The sequence below is a fragment of the Cygnus olor genome, chromosome 4, assembly GCF_009769625.2.
Source record: "Cygnus olor isolate bCygOlo1 chromosome 4, bCygOlo1.pri.v2, whole genome shotgun sequence".
In the NCBI taxonomy this organism is placed as follows: domain Eukaryota; kingdom Metazoa; phylum Chordata; class Aves; order Anseriformes; family Anatidae; genus Cygnus; species Cygnus olor.
Genome location: NC_049172.1, coordinates 48,316,430 through 48,335,560, shown reverse-complemented (window position 1 = coordinate 48,335,560; position 19,131 = coordinate 48,316,430). Strand labels below are relative to the sequence as shown.

The following is a 19,131-nucleotide window of genomic DNA, read 5'->3' as shown; positions in this document are numbered from 1 at the left end:
TTCAGAATACAAACCTATAGTCACAAATGCTTTTTACAATACTTAAATCATCTTATACACTTAATTTTGCACCACAAGGTATATTTAAAAATAGTGGTAAAATTAACTAATAGTGATATTACAATTTCACATCCTCCCCCACTTTTTTTTTTTTTTTTTTTTTTAAATACCGATGTCTAACCATTGCTGGAATGAGCCTCAGCTGTTCCCTACACACTTCTGGGATGCATAGCAGCAAGTCAGAGGCAGAAACGTTAAGTTGGTGGAGTGGGTTATTTTTTGGCTATCAAAATCATTAGCTTTGAAAAAGTACTGAAATCAAAGGGGAATTTTCTGAGCAATTTATTCTTTATTACATGTATGTTTTCCAGGACATCTCTATTCGTAAGCTAAATAGAAAATGCTCTTTTCCACTCCAGCTTCATAGTAATTTAGATTACCAGCCTGAACCCTTGTATTTCACATTCTAGCTCTCAGGGAATTCCTCTATTCCAGACACTTTCTTGACTGAAAATCAGCCTAACATTGTTTTTGTGCAGAAACTTGACACAGTTTTTGGATCATGGTACTTGGCAGGCCTGAAGTCATAATGTTATGTTAGAGAAACGTTATGGCAGTCAGATAATTGAAGCATGGCACTGACTACTCTCTTGATTTTTATAAGATGGGATACCAACAATGCTTCTAGGAATCAGACATTCATTTGGAACTGGAGGACATACAACTCTCATTTATGTCATGAGCCTGAATGCAAATTCAGGCTGCCCTATGGTAAGTGTCTAAATAACCATATTTATTAATCAATGGGGCATGACTTAATGCTTTGAATATAGTGATAGTAGGCATGAAACAAGCTTCCTGAAGCATGGGAAAAGTGACATAAGACAGCACGTGGCATTTGAAAGGAGTATTCTGCATCCTTGTGGTAATTTATTCTGGTCAATAAATCTTTTAGCTCTGAGACAGGCCTTAATTCTGAAAAAGAAAAATACATCCGTATACTGATTCATGTGTAATTTCTGATATGCACAGCCTTGTTTATTTAAACAGACTTACTCCTGTGAGAAAATACATTTAACTGATTGCAAAATGAGGTTTGAAGACACAAACTAAATTGTGGCTGAAATTTTTAATTGTTTGACTTCTTACGACTCACATGATTAAAGTTCAGATAATTTGTTCTTGGAGAACCTGGAAAGCTCTCTTTTTCTGCATCTGCTCATGATCGTCTAACAACAACACAGATGATTTCCTGCTTTTAAGCCTTGAGTACTTAAATTTGAACTACATAGAAGGATATCGGTCCTGAGAGCTACACAATAAAATGCATTCAAAGATTTCAGTTTCCATTTGTCTACCTTAGACAGAGCAATACTCATAAACACAATGCTGGTGTGCAAGAACATAACAGATTTGATTCCAAGTGTCAGTAAGCCAGAACTGCAGTGAAGAAAAAGGGGTGCAAAGAATGAGATGCCCCTCCTTTCCAAGGGGTTTAGGGATTGTCTTGCCCAGACCCAAATGCAAACAGAACATCAGAGAGTCCAGACTGCAGTTTCTAGGTTCCCTACCACAGCAGCATTCCCATAAGCGACCAGAAATGGTAATACCCTCAGCCTCTTTGCTCATGCAGAAAAGATGTAAGTTGTGTTCACAGGTCTGAGCAGATTTTGAAGAATTTTGAACTTTTTGCCCATTACATTTACAGACAGATATAACCACGAAACTTTCATCTGTAAAACATGTAAACGTGATATATTTCAATGTAAATACACATGCTTTTCTACTGAGCTACTTGAATATCCACAACTTCAGGTATTATCGATTTTTAGCTTAATGTAATTTTTTCTTACAGAGAAGATGACGTTTCCCATTCTCAATCACAAAAGGTTTGGATGAAATGAGAAAAATGAAAACCCTTCTGGATTTTGCAAAACAAACAGAGACTATCTTCTGAGAAGCCTGTTCAATGCTCACTATTTTTTCCTCACAATTGGGTCTGCTTCAAGCAAAAAGCAACATGCCAAGGAACCATTGCACTCCAGTATAACAGTGCTGTCAAACCCACATGCCTCCTATGGTGATACACATGTAAATGTGATATTATATTGTGTCAGCTATCATGGAGAAGACTGAAAACAGGATATGATTTTTATGGATACTAGCACTTAATGTGCAAATAAATTATTGCATGTATGAATATAAAATGTGGAATTCCTTATACGAAACTTAAAGTTCAAGGAATGCATCTAAAAACCTTCCAAACATCTTATGTCCATTAACAGATAATTTTTTCCTCCCTCATTGTAAAATCAGTTCTGTTTAGGACTAACTGGATTTTTTTAAGCATTTCTAAAGTCTCCCCACCCACTATCATTTCCATTAAAATTTAACTCCCAAAGAAAAATATCCACCTTTAGTTTATCATATCTTATCAATATTTAGAATACTTCTGTACAAGATGAAAAGCTTTTGAAACATGATACAATCTACACGTTTGTTATAAAACGTTCTATTCAGCCTGCTTGTCTGTAAAGGGTTTAGTGACCTGTGTCCCCTTTTCATTGCATTTACAAGATTCAGACAGCAGATGGCAGAATACAGAGATTTTTTTTTAAAAAAAACAACGCTATAAAAATACAATTAGCCAAGTTACTCTTAAGTCGTAATTTTTTCCTTCTGTGTATAAACAACAACAACAAAAAGACACTTATTGTACATAACCAGACTGACACACTGCTACAGACAGTATCAGCAACACTCCAGAAAGTTGGAGGACATGCGAAAAAAAAACCTACATAAGCATAGCTGTTATAAACAGGTTGCAAGAAGAGACAGAAATATAGACATGCATCTTGATGTTATGGAAAGCACTCAGAAGTCTTCATGCTTAGTAACATGCAAGATAAGTATTTAGATTTCTGATACTGTGTTAGGATCAAACTTGGAAACAAAAGTGGGCAGCCTAATATATATATTTCCTGGGTGATACTGCAGTTACATAAAATGGCAAATGTTTTATTGCAGTATGAATTTTGGTTCACTTTGGTCACTGAGGAATCAATACTGATGGACTTAGAGACTGTCCCTGACCAGTGCAGCACTGTCAGTGATGTCATATCTGGAGTCTGTTTTTGGTTTAAATTCTATCAGCTGATAACTCTCATTGCAAAGAGTGTTCACCTTTTAGGACTTGTAGTGCTTAGAAACCTTCATAGAGCAAAAAGCACCTCTACCATTTGCATTTTGTTTCTTTGTTCATTAGAGAAAAAATAAAATACATTTGGAGTTAACATAGGAAGTTACACTCAGAATATGAATTCCTTCAGGGGCCAAGCTAGAGAAAGAAAGAGTCAAAGAAAGATTTTTAGAGGTTCATGTAACAATCATAGCATAATCCTGTGGTTATCTACTACAAGAATGGCAAATGTAGATTCATGGTGATTTATTCTTTGGATAAAAACTTTATGGGATGAAAAAACAGGCTGTTAGAATCCAAATGAAAATATGATCATTTTAAAATTCACTTTCAAAACTGTCTAACCCTGTCTTCTAAAACACTTTTTTAAACATTGAAATGAAAGCTGGCAAGCTTAATTAACATGGTCATATCCTGAAATGCTTTCCCATCTTCTATTCATGAAAATTCTTAAGTTTTAAAGAAACAATATTTTGAATAATGTTGCACATTGAGTCTTTCTCTCTTATGCCTACAAGAATGACTTCCCATTTTGCCTGAAGGAATAAATGAATAACACAAGGAACACCACAGTTAATAAATAAGTATATATTAAACAAAGGTATGATTCAGGGAGACAAAAATCTATCACCTTTCATGCGGCATAACCCACTCTGCATGATTTCACTAAAATATTCTGGATGTGGTTACACAACTCATAGTTCATCAAATTTAGTATAAAACGTAATACAGTGGGAGATGTAAACGCTTCAAGCAGTGACTTCCCTGATAATTCTTCTTTAGGGATATTTAATTATGAAATCAAGGTTTCCTTGTACTTACCATAAATTTTAGTTTAATTTTGTGCAGTAAAGCAGCAAGAAACATGAACTGTATTTTTCAATCTACAAAGCCATAAATTATTATTCACAGAATGATTTGGCTTTCTCTAAACAGCTGTAGTTTTAAAATATAATATGAATCAAAAGCATATGTGAAAGGCTATTATTTTATTACATATAAATGAACAGTTTGCGAAACTGTCATCTAAATAACAGAACCTCTTTCTCAATCCAGTAACAGGATTTGTGAAAGTGGATTTACGAGCTCATCCAGGGTTTCACTGAAATCAGTAGCTGCACCTGAATACCATTCTAGTGCTTAGCCAGACTAGGCATTTTGTACTTGCAGGCACAACTGTGCCTAAAATCACTTTGAGAAATGAATGCATTTTAAATGAGTCATTACAGCTAATCTGAAAAACAATCTTCTCCTAGATACCAGCTTTTCTGGTGATAATAGATTTCTGATTACTTTGCGCAGCATGATTAAGGCTAGGTCGGACATTGTTGAAGCAAGTAGGATAGGACAGCCAAGAAAAGCAGTAGGAAATAATCATGGCTGGTTTTTTTCACCTGATCAGAGAATAGATAGGCTTTGCAGAGCAGATGTTCAAGGACAAAAATTTGACCACAACTTTTAGGCCTGAGTTGCTATTGTCCTTTAGCCAACTTTTCTTATTCCTTAATTAGTTAACTTTTAACTGCACACTGGAGAAGGCTATTGTAACTTATCTTTTGTTATTAAAATATACTGAAGTTCTGTAACCACATATTGTTTTTATAATAATCAAGACAAAATTTAGAACTCCGTCATTTCTGATCTTTACTGTTGAACAATATTATAAGTGCCCAGATGCACGGCATTAGTTTGCAGAAGGCAATGACATATAGGATATTTACATTCCTTGCTCTCCAAATCCAGACCAGACACTCCTATTTTTCAGTGTTTCTCATGACCACTGGGGCAAAAGCATGTTGATTTCATATTTTTTTAAGCTGATTTCAACTCCCATGTGACATATGCTTGCCAAGTGTGCAGTTAATATTAAAAAAATCATTGTCTATTTTGGAGACCGGTGCATAAAAACCCCAGAACATAGGCACGTGCTAATTATAGATGCATGAACATTCTTCACTATGTAAACATAAATAATATAAAGATGCCAGAAACATTTCTTATTATCCGGTCCTAAATGATTTGGGAAATGCACCTATTCAGTCACATGAATCCATATTTCACAAGGACTATCCACTTACGCACTTTGCTGAATATGAACATTTTAGTTGTTATATTGTGGATCAAACTCTATTGATCACATCAAACTCTATTACTCTGATCATGAAATATAATAGTGGCAGATTCATCAACTTAGGGCAAAGATTATTCAACCATACACTTCTCATAAGACCCAAATACCACGTAACATGTACCAAATATATCTGCACAGTAAAGGCTTTCATGCTGCACCCTGCAGAATCATAGGAATAACTTTGCATAGAAATACATTTCTACAATGCTCTGGGGAGAATCCTGTTCTTCCTTGTCATGTCTCTGTGCAAAGAGTAAGGAGCGCTCTGTGCATGCGTGTGTTCCTGCATGTATATGTTTATGTTCGTCAGTGTGAATGTGTGTACATTACACATAAGAATGGGTTTAACTATTCATAAGTGCATTTTTAAGAAATATTAAAGAACTTGTGCATGCATATACACACACTCATTTTTCTTTAAAAAGAATATTTATTATTAATTTGCAGAGAAAGTTTTAATTGCTACTGAATTTTAAAAAACATTTTAAAATTTTAAAAACCTCTGCAACTGGAAAGGTTAAGATTTCATAAAATCTTCCCATGAAAATTTAAAATGTCCTGCTTTTTCATTAATCAATCAGTGAATCATTTCTACCAGAACTATCACACCGAATTCTGCTTCCAGATATTCCAGCACAGTGTGGCATTGTTAGAATATACATTTTTTAATTTTTAAATCCATATAAAAATTAATAATCCTGAATAAATATAGTTGGTCTTTACTCAATTTTCCTATCTGTAAGATAAGGTCTTGTGAAGTTAATATGCTTTTCCGAGTTATTCAGCAAGGACTAGATTTGAACCCTTCCTGCCTTATTATTCCCACCCTCAACACCCCCAGTCTGAACAAGATGCCTTGTTTTAATTGTACATTCTGCTTTTCATGCAGTCAAGAGTTTGCTGTAGTTTGTTTAAAAATACCACATATCATTCCATAATATAACTAATTGCAGTTGCACTCTTGTTTACATATTATTAATAAACACAACAAAATAAGTTGTCCTTGGAGACTAAGCATCTGGAGTCCTTGAAGATATGCAGTTGTCTGCAGCAAAAAGGAAGTAAAGCCATTGAAACAGTCCACTGGGATTAAAAAGTAGCTTGCTGAGTTTTCAGTGCAGAATAATCCTATTTCTAGACCAGTTACTCTGACAAAAAAAAAAAAAAAAAAAAAAAAAAAAAAAAAAAAAAGATGACAACTATGACAAGAGTCTCCATTACAGATAGAACGCAACACTTTGAGGATTTTCATGGGTGATCTCTACGTGGAAATCACTGGCACAGAGGCATCCCTGATGTCTGTTCTGGGCAGTGTTTCATGGCAATGCCATTCACCACACTCTTTTTAAAAATTCATTCTGTGTAGAACCCAATGCTAAACATGACCAGAAGAGTACAGGAGCTTTTTTTCTACCAGTATGGGGTGGGATCACAGTCCAGCACCAAGCAGTAGGCTATCCAGCCATGTAGACCAGATGAACAATGGGGCTAGAGACATACAAGGGTAAGGACTGAGGATGAATTTAAAAGTTATCTGAGAGGATCTTGTTTTTCCCAGTTTGTAGGAGAGCTACATTCAAGTAAGAATGATAGACATTTTTGTACTTATCAAACCCACTGTGATAAAAATGAAAATATGGTCTTTGTCTGAAAACAGTAAAAAAAAAAAAAAAGCCCACCCCCAAATCCCACTATAGCATGTGGTAAATCGCAGCATGCAAAACTTCAGGAAAAAAAGATTGTTTGGAGGAAATTTGGATTCACTTATCATCAATGTTAATAAAAGTGGACTCTGGACTGTAGCGGTACAACCCACAAAATAGCAGATTTTTTTTTTTTGAATATTCAAAGTTGCTCTACAAAGTAAGAAAAAAAAAAGGATCTCTTCAGAGTCACATACATTAAACATGCATTCAAAAGTATATCATAGAACAATATTCCCAGATGTGTTCAGCATGATATATCCAGCACAGTGAAAGTCAAAGAATAAATACTTATTAAAAGTGAATTAACACATACTGTTTAACTTCAAAGGAAGTGACCCACACCTCTGCAAAGCCAGGTGATAAGAGTTCCCCAAATGTTAATAGAGAAACCCAAATTTAAAAAGGGATGTTTAATACCTTAGAGAGTGTCTTCGCTCTTCTCAGGATCTGGCAAAATGGGATATCACCTTCCAGCATAACATATGTACTTATTTGAGAATTTGTGCTTCTTTGTATGCAGTGACAGAGTGCAGAGCTCTCTATTTGCTATAGTTATGCACTGATGATAAATTACAAGTGAATTTATTTTTGTACAAGTGAACAATCCTAAATGTAAATGTTTATTAGAACTTTTGTTACTGCCTCAGTCAAAGGCATTAATTAACTTGCTATTATTGCAGTATAGTAAGTGACAGTTTGTCTCTATTTTACTTTTTATAAACTTGTTATAAACATATATATTTATGCTAACCACACTTTATATTTTAATATTTTATCCCAGATTTTGTGCTGGTCCAGTTACCAGCAGTGGTAGAATAGAACAGATGGAGCAGTCATTATGCTAAGACTTCTCAGCCAAAGTTTAGAAAAGTTTAGATTTCTCAGCTTTTTGAGGGAGCATAAAGAGCAAGTGCAAGTGGAAACAAAGTATGTCAGGAGTTTCTTCAACATCCAAGCTTTTCTGTGCACACTGATGGCTGAAGTGTTATGAAGAAGGATTCTTCAGTAGATGGACAATGGCAGCAAAAGGTAGGATCATGCTCCTGATAGCTATGAATGGATACAGAAGGCTGAGAGCTCCATTGTCTCCAATCTGAGGAGTAAACTATTTTTTTTTTCTCCCAAGCAAAGCAGGTTGCTTGGGAAATCTGTTTCCCAAAAGTCAGTGGTGTAACATACAAGTGCATCAACTATGTACAGAAAAAGTATGCACAGCAGCCCCATTGGCTGCTTACAAGAATTTCACTGCAAAGGTGAAAATGACACCTGGAGGACCTGCCCGTGTACTGCATAATAAGGAATGCTTCCTTTTGAGTACATTGCTCAAGGCTGGCACCAGTCTTTACAAAAAGGCGCTTTAGCTTTTTTAACAGCTTGAGGAAATCTCTTTGCCATCTCTGAGCTCTCAGGCTTGTGTCTCAGGAAATGTATCACTGCTGTGTGTACTGGCACCTGCAGGAAAGGGTCTGCCTGCTCAGAGGCTTCCGTTTGATGCCAAACATGTGAAGCTGCTTGCCATATTTGTCCTTAGAATGACATTCCCCCTTCAGCCGTGTAATACCTCTGCTTTCAGTACACAACGGTTTAGCCTTTCAAGATGACTAGGATGACCGGGTTTAGGCATCATAAATCAAGCTATGTGGTTCAACTGTCTTTTTCACTGGCTGCATCCTCCAAGAGATTTAGGAAATGTTCCAAGTGACACCACTTCAGAAAACATTATCTTCCAAAGTAAAATGGAATAGCTCCGTTAATCTATTTTCCCACATAAAAACTTAGCTTATTATAATCATCACCCTATGTTTCTAAATGTCAAACTTTTACTTTGCCTAAGGATTCTTTGCCACTCAAAAAGCACCTTGACACAAGTAGCATTACTTGTCCATTTTTTTCCATGTCACACACTTACTTCTGTACAATCAAAGTAGTAATTAGTATAAAATAACTATTTCATTTCCAACCAAGTATCATGACTGATGTTAAAACACAATCTTTATACTCACCCCAGCCTTTGGTTTAGCTCCAGAACTGGCTGCTGAACAGGATGGTGCTGGGTCAGGAGTTTGAATGTTAGGAGATAAGTTTGTTTGTGAGTGACTTATTGAAGCAACATCCACTCCGCTTTCAGAACCAGATTCAACATCCTATTAAAAAAAAAAAAAGTTGCAAGTCTTTTCAGTAAATATGAATATGAAACAAAAATCTACATCTTTTAAGTAACAGAAATGTTTAAATAGGACCACTCAAACTTATATGCCTAATTTTCTATATTCCCCTTATTCTTTTCCATCACCTACACATTCTCTTGCTTTCCTTTTCAATGTGGTGGTTTGCATTAGCTGCTGTTATGAAATTATAAATCACCACTAACATCAAAGCTATAATTCCCCTAAATAGTAGAATGCAGGGTAAGAAAAATCAGTTCAGGGCTGGAGAAGTCTGACATTTTTCTCTGATGTTCAGCATTTCCTGTGGGCTCCCACCTTCTGTCTCCGGCAGCACTGCAAGCTCTGTGAACATCTGTAAACCATTACACAGCTGAAATGACATCACCACGCAGCAGTTTATACAATTCAGAGGTACAGCTCCCTCATTTTTTGGAATCAGCAAACACTTATCAGCCAAATGTTATTTCTGGTTAGAATGCCCTTACTTTTAATGACACTGGTTACATTCCTTATTTGAGAATAAAAAGAAGAAATATAGGACATTTTATTTTTGAGGAAGTAAAAATATAGCATGTGGTTGATTTACTGCATAGAGTGAGGGTAGGGGATTATATTGCTTGCAGATAAATTGTGACACATATCTGGCAAAGAGCTGGCTATGTGTAGGACCAGCCATATACTGTCAGGATTATTAGCTGAGGTGCAGCCTGCGAATACAGTGCATGCAGAAAAGCCTGAACTATTAACCCCATCCAACTCTGCAGATAAAGCCTCAGTTTCCTAATACCACCTTCCTAGAATAGCTGAAATATCAGGCAGAGATATCTCAGGGGGTTGGTCCTGAACTGCCAATTAGGCAGGTGCCTCTGCACCAAGTACCTAAGTGTGCTATTTTCTGGAAAGGGTTATTAACTAGAAACAAGGCTGTGGTCTAGGTGGGACTATGCATTCAAGCCAGGCTGTTCCTGCCAGCATGTCCTCTGCAACATGAAGCGCCGGGAAATGCAGCAGAGCCACAGAAATGCCTCTGCAGAAGACAGTTTGGGAACAGCTGGTCTTAGAAGCTCCTGTTCGGTGGAGCTGTACTGCCTTGGTGCAGAACCATGCTGCCTGTCCTAATACCCACGTTTTTGTATCATATTCAAATGTGCATTAATATGAGACCGAACACAATGCACAAGTGTTCTGAAGACCAAACCTTTTAATCTTCTGATTCATACTACTCAAAGGCTCAAAAATTCCTAGAAAATCTGTATATATATATATATATATACACATACACCATATATACCATATTTGTTGCAAGCTGTCCTTCATGGGGACTGTCTTCCAGCACGGAAACAGGTACCGGCCCTGATTATATTGCAGGCTTACTCATATAGATTGCCCCAACTCCCTATATTGCTATAAGAAATTAGCTAAAATGTTGGCACTCATTGGTGAGATATGGAGAAAAGATGTTACCATTGTATTATAGCCTTCCCCTCTCATCAGTGCCCAAGGAGATACTGTGAATACACTGAAATCCAGAAGGAAAATGTTTAACTATTAAAGGTGTAATTATGCTGCATCCTATAAAAATGATATATTATTTAATATTCAGCTGACCAAACCCACTGAAACGTAAATACATCTTTTCTCACCTACAGAGCACTTACTAGACTATATAGCAATAATGAAGTCTGGTTTTAATTGGAAAAATCCCTCATATTTTAAAACAAAATACCACCAACAAAAACAAACAACCTGAATATTAGCCGAGACATTTTGGGGCAGTATTTCTCAGGTTTCTTAAATTGAAAAACAGCTGCAACACATATGGGTAAAATTAACAGGAAGCCTGCATGAGAACACCTTGGGTCAGTCATTTCATGTTCTTCACAGTTACACGTGTAAACATTTTTCAGAAAAAAAGAATGCATCAATCACATTTGTGACCTGTGTAATCTCCCTTCTGACTACTCTCAGCAAGGAATTCTCTCATTTAAATAAATCAAATAATTAAACTAATTAAACTAATTAAAGTGCATGACCAGAATCTTTCTTAAAATGAGAGAGGATTTCATAAGTGTATCTCTGCCAAAAAATTCCTGGACCTTCTCACTGGCGGAAAAGCAAGACCTGCAGCTCATGTTTACTTTCAGATCTAATTTAATGTCAAATTACATGTACACATATGCTCTGAGACTGGTGTGACCCTGACTCGGTGATGAGACTGTGTTTACAGTAAGTGATAGTAAGAGAGCTAGATATTTTCTGGATCTTGATGACCTCTTTTTCTTTCATCTGGGGAACCTCTGAAGTGCTCATTTACAAAAGGATGCCAAAAAGGAAATATTGGATGCCACTACCACTGCCTTCAAAACATGTACAAACAAAAACACGAGACAAATTCTTTACAAACAGATCTTTAGTTCTGAAACCAAGGGGCTGATAAATGTGAGGAGTGAAATAATAAATAAATAAATAAAAATGTGAAGTAAAAAGAGATTTTACTCAGAACAATAAGAAAGATTAAGCTCACAGGTATATGCCTCCGTTTGTATGTTGGGGTGCTGGATGGAGAAGAGCCTGCACTGAGAGCATTTTCAATATCCTGATCCAGCTGGTCCAGTTTCATAATTAACAGCACCATTGAATCCAGTCGTGGTCGATCCCGATCTTCTGTTATTTCCTAAGGAACAAAACATACAATTGCTAAATCTCAAGTGATGTTACTTGAAAAGAATAAAATGCCTATTACTTGAAAAGAATAAATAATCCTGTTTCTTAATTTGGCATGAAAATACATTAAATAATAAGAAGAAAACTCTCTATTTTTTAGCCAGGGAAAAGGTTTTTGTAACATCAATACACTAAGAATTGATTTACTGCTGGAAAACATTTTATATTAACATTTAGTATACATAACAGAAATTAAAATTAAAAAAATCGCCCACTTGTTTGATACAAAGACATCATTGTCATTTCCTTAGTACACATACTCTATAAAGAGTTACAGATTCTAAACTTTCCTCCAACATTTCACCCCAAGTTAATTAAATTGTTTGTACAAATTAAAATTATAATAGTTAATATATGATTGAAATGGGAGAGAAGGAAGTTCAAAGAAATCATTGTCTGGCAGAGGGTAACTGCAACTGCTTTTCCTTCTGGAGCACATCAGCATAACTATGCTTTGTAGTTTTTTGCTGAACTCTTTTCTGCTCAATTTTTTTTTTTGGTTGGAAATTTTCAATACACACAAGATACATTACCTCTATAGAAAACACAGCATAGTAGATACTTTGACTGGGGAGAGGGATGAGGGATGTTAAAATGACAGCTTTGAACATCTAGTTCACGCAGTTTATTTTCCTGTGCTCCATTTGTAGCAAATGGAGACAAAAATGATCTTCAAAAGGGCAGCTCAAAGCAAGGTCTTCAATTAGATGGAGTAAATAATGTTCTCAAGGAGTTCCTCCCTGTCTTTTTCTTTTATATAGAGTGTTATCACAAAAGTTAGCCAGCTAGCCTGCCTCAAAATTCAGGAATATGAAAACCTCCACTGGTTCCTGTACGGATTTCCACAACAGGAAATTAGAAAATGGGAAGTTCTATTAACTCACTTGAAATAATATTTTTACAAATCCTTCTTGAGAAAAGGAAACAAAGATGTTATAATTGCTTCATTGTGTCCCAGAAGTAGGGAATATAAATGCCTATATTAGCCAGTTCTGATAGTTACTAAACTGTTTTTCCCGTTATACAGAGATTTCTCCATTTAGTTAGCAGTAATAAAACTGATAGCAGTTTTTTATAGACTGCTTCAAAGACTTTGCTAAACATGAATTAAATGTCTCCAGTTAGAATTTAAGGAACAGTATGGATAAAACAGTTTTATAAAACATGGTCTACGTGGTCTATATGTGAAGACAAGGTTGACCAAATGTTACTTAACCAAATCTTAGAAAAGCAGAAATACAGATCTCTCAGTCCATAGCAGAGTTATGTGTAATGTTCATAGCAAAGGCCAAACCCAAGAAGACTGCATTTCATTTTTCATTAGAACATGATATTTTGGATTGGGTTGCTGAAAAAGCTTACATGTTTGCAGGACATCCTGATGAACCCGAACTGAGTTTAGAATGATCCTGTAACAATATTACCTCAAAATGACGTAGCAATCAGTGACTTGGTTTAAATTTCACTTTCTTTCAAACTGAAAACAGTGTCCCAAAAAGATTCATTGAAACCCCATGCATCATCATTTTAACTGATCTAATTGATGTTCAAAGTTTATAATAGTCAGAACAGTTACTTCATCTAATCCACAAAGGTGCAGAATGCACAGCAGAGTCTGCTAATGAAAGAGAGAGGACCTTCTTTGTGCTGTGGATTTATACTCCCCATGCTGGGTGATGTGGTAGCCAGTTTGCCCTTGTTGTAAAGTGTGCACAGCAAAGTCACAATCTAGAGAGAACCAGTTGCTGCTAATAAGGTCTCCCCTGAGCCTCCTCTTCTCCAAACTAAACAACTCCACTTCCCTCAGCTGCTCCTCATAGGACTTGTGTTCCAGGTCCTTCATCAGCTTCGTAGCCCTTCTCTGGACATGCTCCAGGGCCTCGATGTCCTTCTTGTAGTGAGGGGCCCCAAGATGAACACAGCACTTGAGGTGCAGCTTCACCAGAGCAGAGTACAAGGGGATGATCACCTCCCTGGTCCTGCTGACTACACTATTCCTGATACAAGCCAGGATGCCATTGGCCTTCTTGGCCACCTGGGCACACTCCTGCCTCATGTTCAGGGGAGCATCAATCAGCAGCCCCAGGTCCTTTTCCTCTGCACAGCTTTCAAGCCACTCTCCCCCAAGCCTGTAGCATTGCATGGCATTGTTGTAGCCAAAGTGCAGGACCCAGAACTTAGCCACATTGAACTTCATCCCATTGGCCTCTGCCCATTGACCCATCCTGTCCAGGCCCCTCTGCAGGGCCTTCCTACTCTCTGGCAGATTGACACTTCCCCCCAACTTGGTGTCATCTGCAAACTTACCAAGGGTGCACTCAATTCCCTCATCCAAGATATTAAAGAGGATGGGCCCCAACAGCGACCCCTGGGGAACACCACTTATGAGCGGTTGCCAGCTGGATTTCACCCCATTTAGGTTTGATTGGAAATACAACACTGGAAAGGGTAATCAACATAAAATTCATAACTGACTGATAGACAAAACTAATTGCCCTACCACAACAAAATGAGTGGTGGTGAATGGATGTTTTTGTTTTGTTTTGCTTTGTTTTGTTTTTCCAGATTGCAGAGATAGTAGATATTTTACACAAAGAAAAATAAAATGAAAAAACACAAATGGAGTTTTCTTCAAGCAAATTGTTCGACTCTTCCTGCCAAACAAACTATAAGCTTGCTCTGCATGTAGCAGATTGAGAATGCTAGAAAAGAATCTGCTGAAATGAATAGGTGGCAAAATATTGCTCAAAGTGATATTCAGGCTTGACACAACCGGCTGGCTTTGCAAGCAAGCACCTCTTTCGGAAACAATAATATTATCAGTATGGTATTCAGCTATTCTGTTCAGTAGTCCTACCAATGGTTTGTGGTTCTGACTGCTGTTGACCTCAACCTTGTCATGAGAAGTTTCAACATTTTAACTAACTTGTTTTCACATTTTACTGAATAGCACAATAATCTCCTTCTGTTTAGCCGTGTTGCTATTAAATTGTGTACATATAAGCCTAAAAATTATACCGAAAAAAACATATACAAATAAAAGAAGGCTAATCTTGAGTTGGAGATTCAATACAACAGACTAAATAAATATTATTAGGAGATTAATTTATGTTTAGACATTTTTAGCCTTGATATTATTTAATAAATTTCCAAGAGCTTTATAGCCTATTTGTCTTTTCTGTCTCTCTCTTGTGTGTATATTCTGAGATTTTATTACCAAAGTGTGATATGATCCAAAGCCAGCAAGACATTAGCAATTCGTTTTCATTTGAAAACATAGTATTTCCTTTGCATCCAGTCTCTCACATTTTCCTACTCTGGCAGTTAGTTACTTTCCAAATTAGTATACAATCATATAAATGACATTTATAGAATTAAACAGAAATTCTACCTTTAGCATTATGAAATCAGAACTTAAGTATTAGAAGGTAACTGTTTGAAAATGACCCTTAAAACCTTAATTTCTGCCTTCAGGCATTTGTACTGGGCAATTCAAGAATGTATGATGAACATACAGGGTAGGTTAAACTTTAAACTTGTCTGGAGATTTTATTTTCAACATCTGCACAAAATGAGGAATCGCTTTAGGTCACAAACTGGAAAAAGCAATAGTTCTTTCAATTTGTATACTCCCTGCTGTGAAAAAGGAGTTAGTTGAATTTGAATGTATTCATATGTTTAGAACATTGTAGAACATTGTATTGTAGTCATTCCCAGAATGAAACAAGCTAGAATTACTCCTAAATTAAGTATTTCATCCCCAAAGTTAAGTTCATATTAAAAGAAATCCAAACATTTTTACAAGGAAAACATTTCACAAGCCCTGTTACTAGCATCAGCATACAATGCTAATACAATGAAAATATTTCGGGAAATGTGGCTACAGATGAGATTCAGCCTCTTTTTAGACGCTTTTGCCATTTTGGAGTTTATATTGTCATTGAAAAGAATAACACTATTTTTTCCCCCTAAGTACTCCTATGTCTTCAAATGTTTGTTTGTCTTTTTGCTACCAAGCTCCTTTGTGCTTAAATCTGCAAACTAAGGTTGTTTAATAGGTGTCACTACAGCAATAACACTCTGCACTAACACCTGCCAATGTCTGCATATAAAGTTCTTTGTGCAAAATGTTATATTTTTGATTTTGAATGTTTTGTGGATAGACAGCAACTGACGTAGAGTATTTCTAAAAATACAAAATACCTCTTTTTTTTTTTTAAGATTGCAACTTTTGTATGCGTGTTATCAGTACAATATGATGATTGTAACCTACTCAGAAACAAAAGAGACCAGCCAAGGTGTAATTTCAGTCCTTCTACACTGCAGTGTTCAGGTCACAGGCTTTGAAAACTACCTAAAAATGTTATCTTTCTCTAAATTTTACACTCATACTTTACAGTGCCATATTGGAGTCCTATTCTCCATTATATTAGGGGAGTGTTCTGAGTGGAGAATATTAAAATACAATGAGAAAACTGAAGCACTCCATTCCTTTTTGACACAAGACACAAGTCCAAGACACCAGCAAAGATCACAGTAAGGTTACTATTGTAAATCATATTTTGAACAAATATTTAGAATAGACTGAAAATGGAACAAATAACATAAACATACACTGATGTACACATGCACAGGTGTGCTCATGCATGCAGATGTCAACACACATTCACACACATTTTTGGGAAAGTAACTTTTTTTCTGATTCTTCTCATAAGCAATTTAAATAGCTGACTAAATATTTCCAAACATAATGTATTCTGTAGCACTGGTTTACAGTTCCCTCCATAACATGCACTTTTTAATTCCCATTAAACCTATAAATGAGTTATGTTTGCAGAAGTTAAGACTTCAGAGACACTTGATTTCTATATAATGTATAAATTGTGACCTTCACAACCATATCCTTCTGGAAAAGAAAGTTAATAAATACAATAGCATCTGAAAATCTACCTCTGAAAGACAACCTTTTAATAAAATGCATGCTGTTTACAGTTCCAGACAAAAATAAATGGCTTCTTCCTTCAGCAATAGTGCTGTATTCTCTAGAAAGAGAGGAAAAAGCACTGAAAAATGATACAGAACATAAAATCCGAATCTACCCAAGCTGGAAAATGCCAGGAACTCAAAGATTTCAGGACTAGAAGTGAGGTGAAGCTTCTCCACTTCCCCAACCTTTCCCAAGATCTTTCAAGCCTGTGTGCTCTTCACAAATAAGGTCTCCTGAATTTCACCTGATTTCCACTGCATAAACTTGCCATCTTTCATGTTCTAAACTAATTTAACCTAAACAAAAGCCTAGTAACTTCCTTTCTACAGACATTTTTGCCTAAACACATGCTCAGCCTGTAGGCTGTACTCCATATTGGTTGAGACAGATTTGAATGTAGTTCTCCACGTTTCATGTTGGCCAAATAAACCATCTAGCAGAGATGTTATTTTAACAGTGAAATTCAGCAATTCACTATTGATGAAATGGAAAGTCACTCAAAAATCTTGTGACAGAATAATCTGAGGAATTATTATCACTTGGCTGTGTAAACTCATCAGGGACTGCAGGCAGTAGTTATGCATGAAGTGGTTGCTCTTGAAACACAACAGCTCTGCACTGTACAACTAAGTCAAGCAGGGTCAGTCTCTAGCTAACGTCATATTACCATGGGTAGATACTGGAATGGAAAACATAGACTACACAGTCTGTCATTACTGCGTTAACGTTATATCTATTCTCCTGCAATAGTAAAGGAAAGAATAATTGGTGGAGCTAATTCAGGTAATCAACAGAAGATAAATCAAACCTAAAATTAACAACCAGTTTTAACTAACAAATAATCTAAAGTATAAGATTTATAAAATAGTGTTTAAAAAAAACCACAGAGGATGAAATCCAGCTCTCTTTCTTTGCAGTTACACTTGTTTACAGTAGCTGGTCTGATGACACTGAACTCCCAGTAGTCATTCCTGATTTAGGATCATGTCAGCGTTATGACTATGAAAATTCGCCAAAATCAAATCGCATAAGGGTACAGAGCACAACACGAACATTATGGGTCTTCAATGGGTGAAATAATATAGTGAAAACATAAAATCATTAATCATGCTCTTTTCAGCATAGACAATATTCAGTTACTTTCTGATTTCCTTCTTCGTATTTTGTAAATTGGCACTATATGCGTTCTAAGAGTCATGCTGGCTATGACTGACAAACTAAGCAAAAGACAAGTTTTTACCTTTACTGGACCCCCTGCTACCTCTGCTTGCTACAAGGGGAAAGACTTGTGCTTTGTGGAGAATATTATGACAGTAATCTGAGCACTTATTATCAGACTGGAAAAATATTGCAGTTATATAGAACCTCACAAGTGAAAGATGACAGATGCTGCATTCTTGATATTGCAAAAAACACCTCTGGTTTGGTTATTTTGTGCAAAGTCAAAAACAAACTACTTCAGTGAACATCTTACTGCTTTCATATTATGCTGAAAATCTAGCAGGGCCATACCACAAGGCAAAATAGTGACTTCATTTTAATTGTCAGAAATTAAACCAGAGTACTGACATTATGAAATTTTGCTTGGATATATATCTGTTGTTGGTGTATGTTTTACAAATAAACAAATATGTTTGTGCATTTATATATTTGCGCATTTATATATTACATGTCTATTTTGTAGGTTGATAGGAGGAGAACGGTCTTGTTTTTGCAGTTAAATCAGAGGAAGGGTTTGTCCTTCAGGAAACCTGTTCTGGTCTTTGCAATTTTATTTACACTTATTTTTCTTTGACTTATCAAACTAGATAGTTCAGGTAAATCAAGAATTGATGCCAATGATCATTCACATGGGTCCTCATATCTACTGAAATCAAATGAATTAGGAATCAGATCTATGAGGCTGTGCATGGTCCAAACTCCAAATTATATCAGCTACAAGGAACAACATGTGAGAAAATTTAAGTAAATTAATCATAAATCATTGTGAATCTCTTCAAGTTTATCTATTATGATAATTTGTATTGTTTTATAATGTTTTAAAAATGTTATACCAGAATTCTACCATTTGAAATGCGAAGAGTTACTGAGGACTTACACCCATTTCTGATGTTTGTTCTTTTTCTCACAAACTATGTATTAAGATTAAATAGCAATTCTAAATATTTCAAGGCAAAAGTGTGAACAATGTGTGGGGGGGGAGGAGGGGCAGGGGG

The 19,131-nt window shown here is 36.1% G+C and overlaps 1 protein-coding gene across 1 annotated transcript in view; it reads right to left on the bottom strand.

The window, feature by feature from the left end:
- The window catches only part of LOC121070250 (rho GTPase-activating protein 7-like), a 223,539-nt gene that overhangs the window by 158,041 nt on the left and 46,367 nt on the right, over positions 1–19,131 (bottom strand). The window contains 2 exon segments of the mRNA XM_040557138.1: positions 9,040–9,180; positions 11,729–11,878. Coding sequence (XP_040413072.1) covers positions 9,040–9,180; positions 11,729–11,878 — 291 coding nt within the window.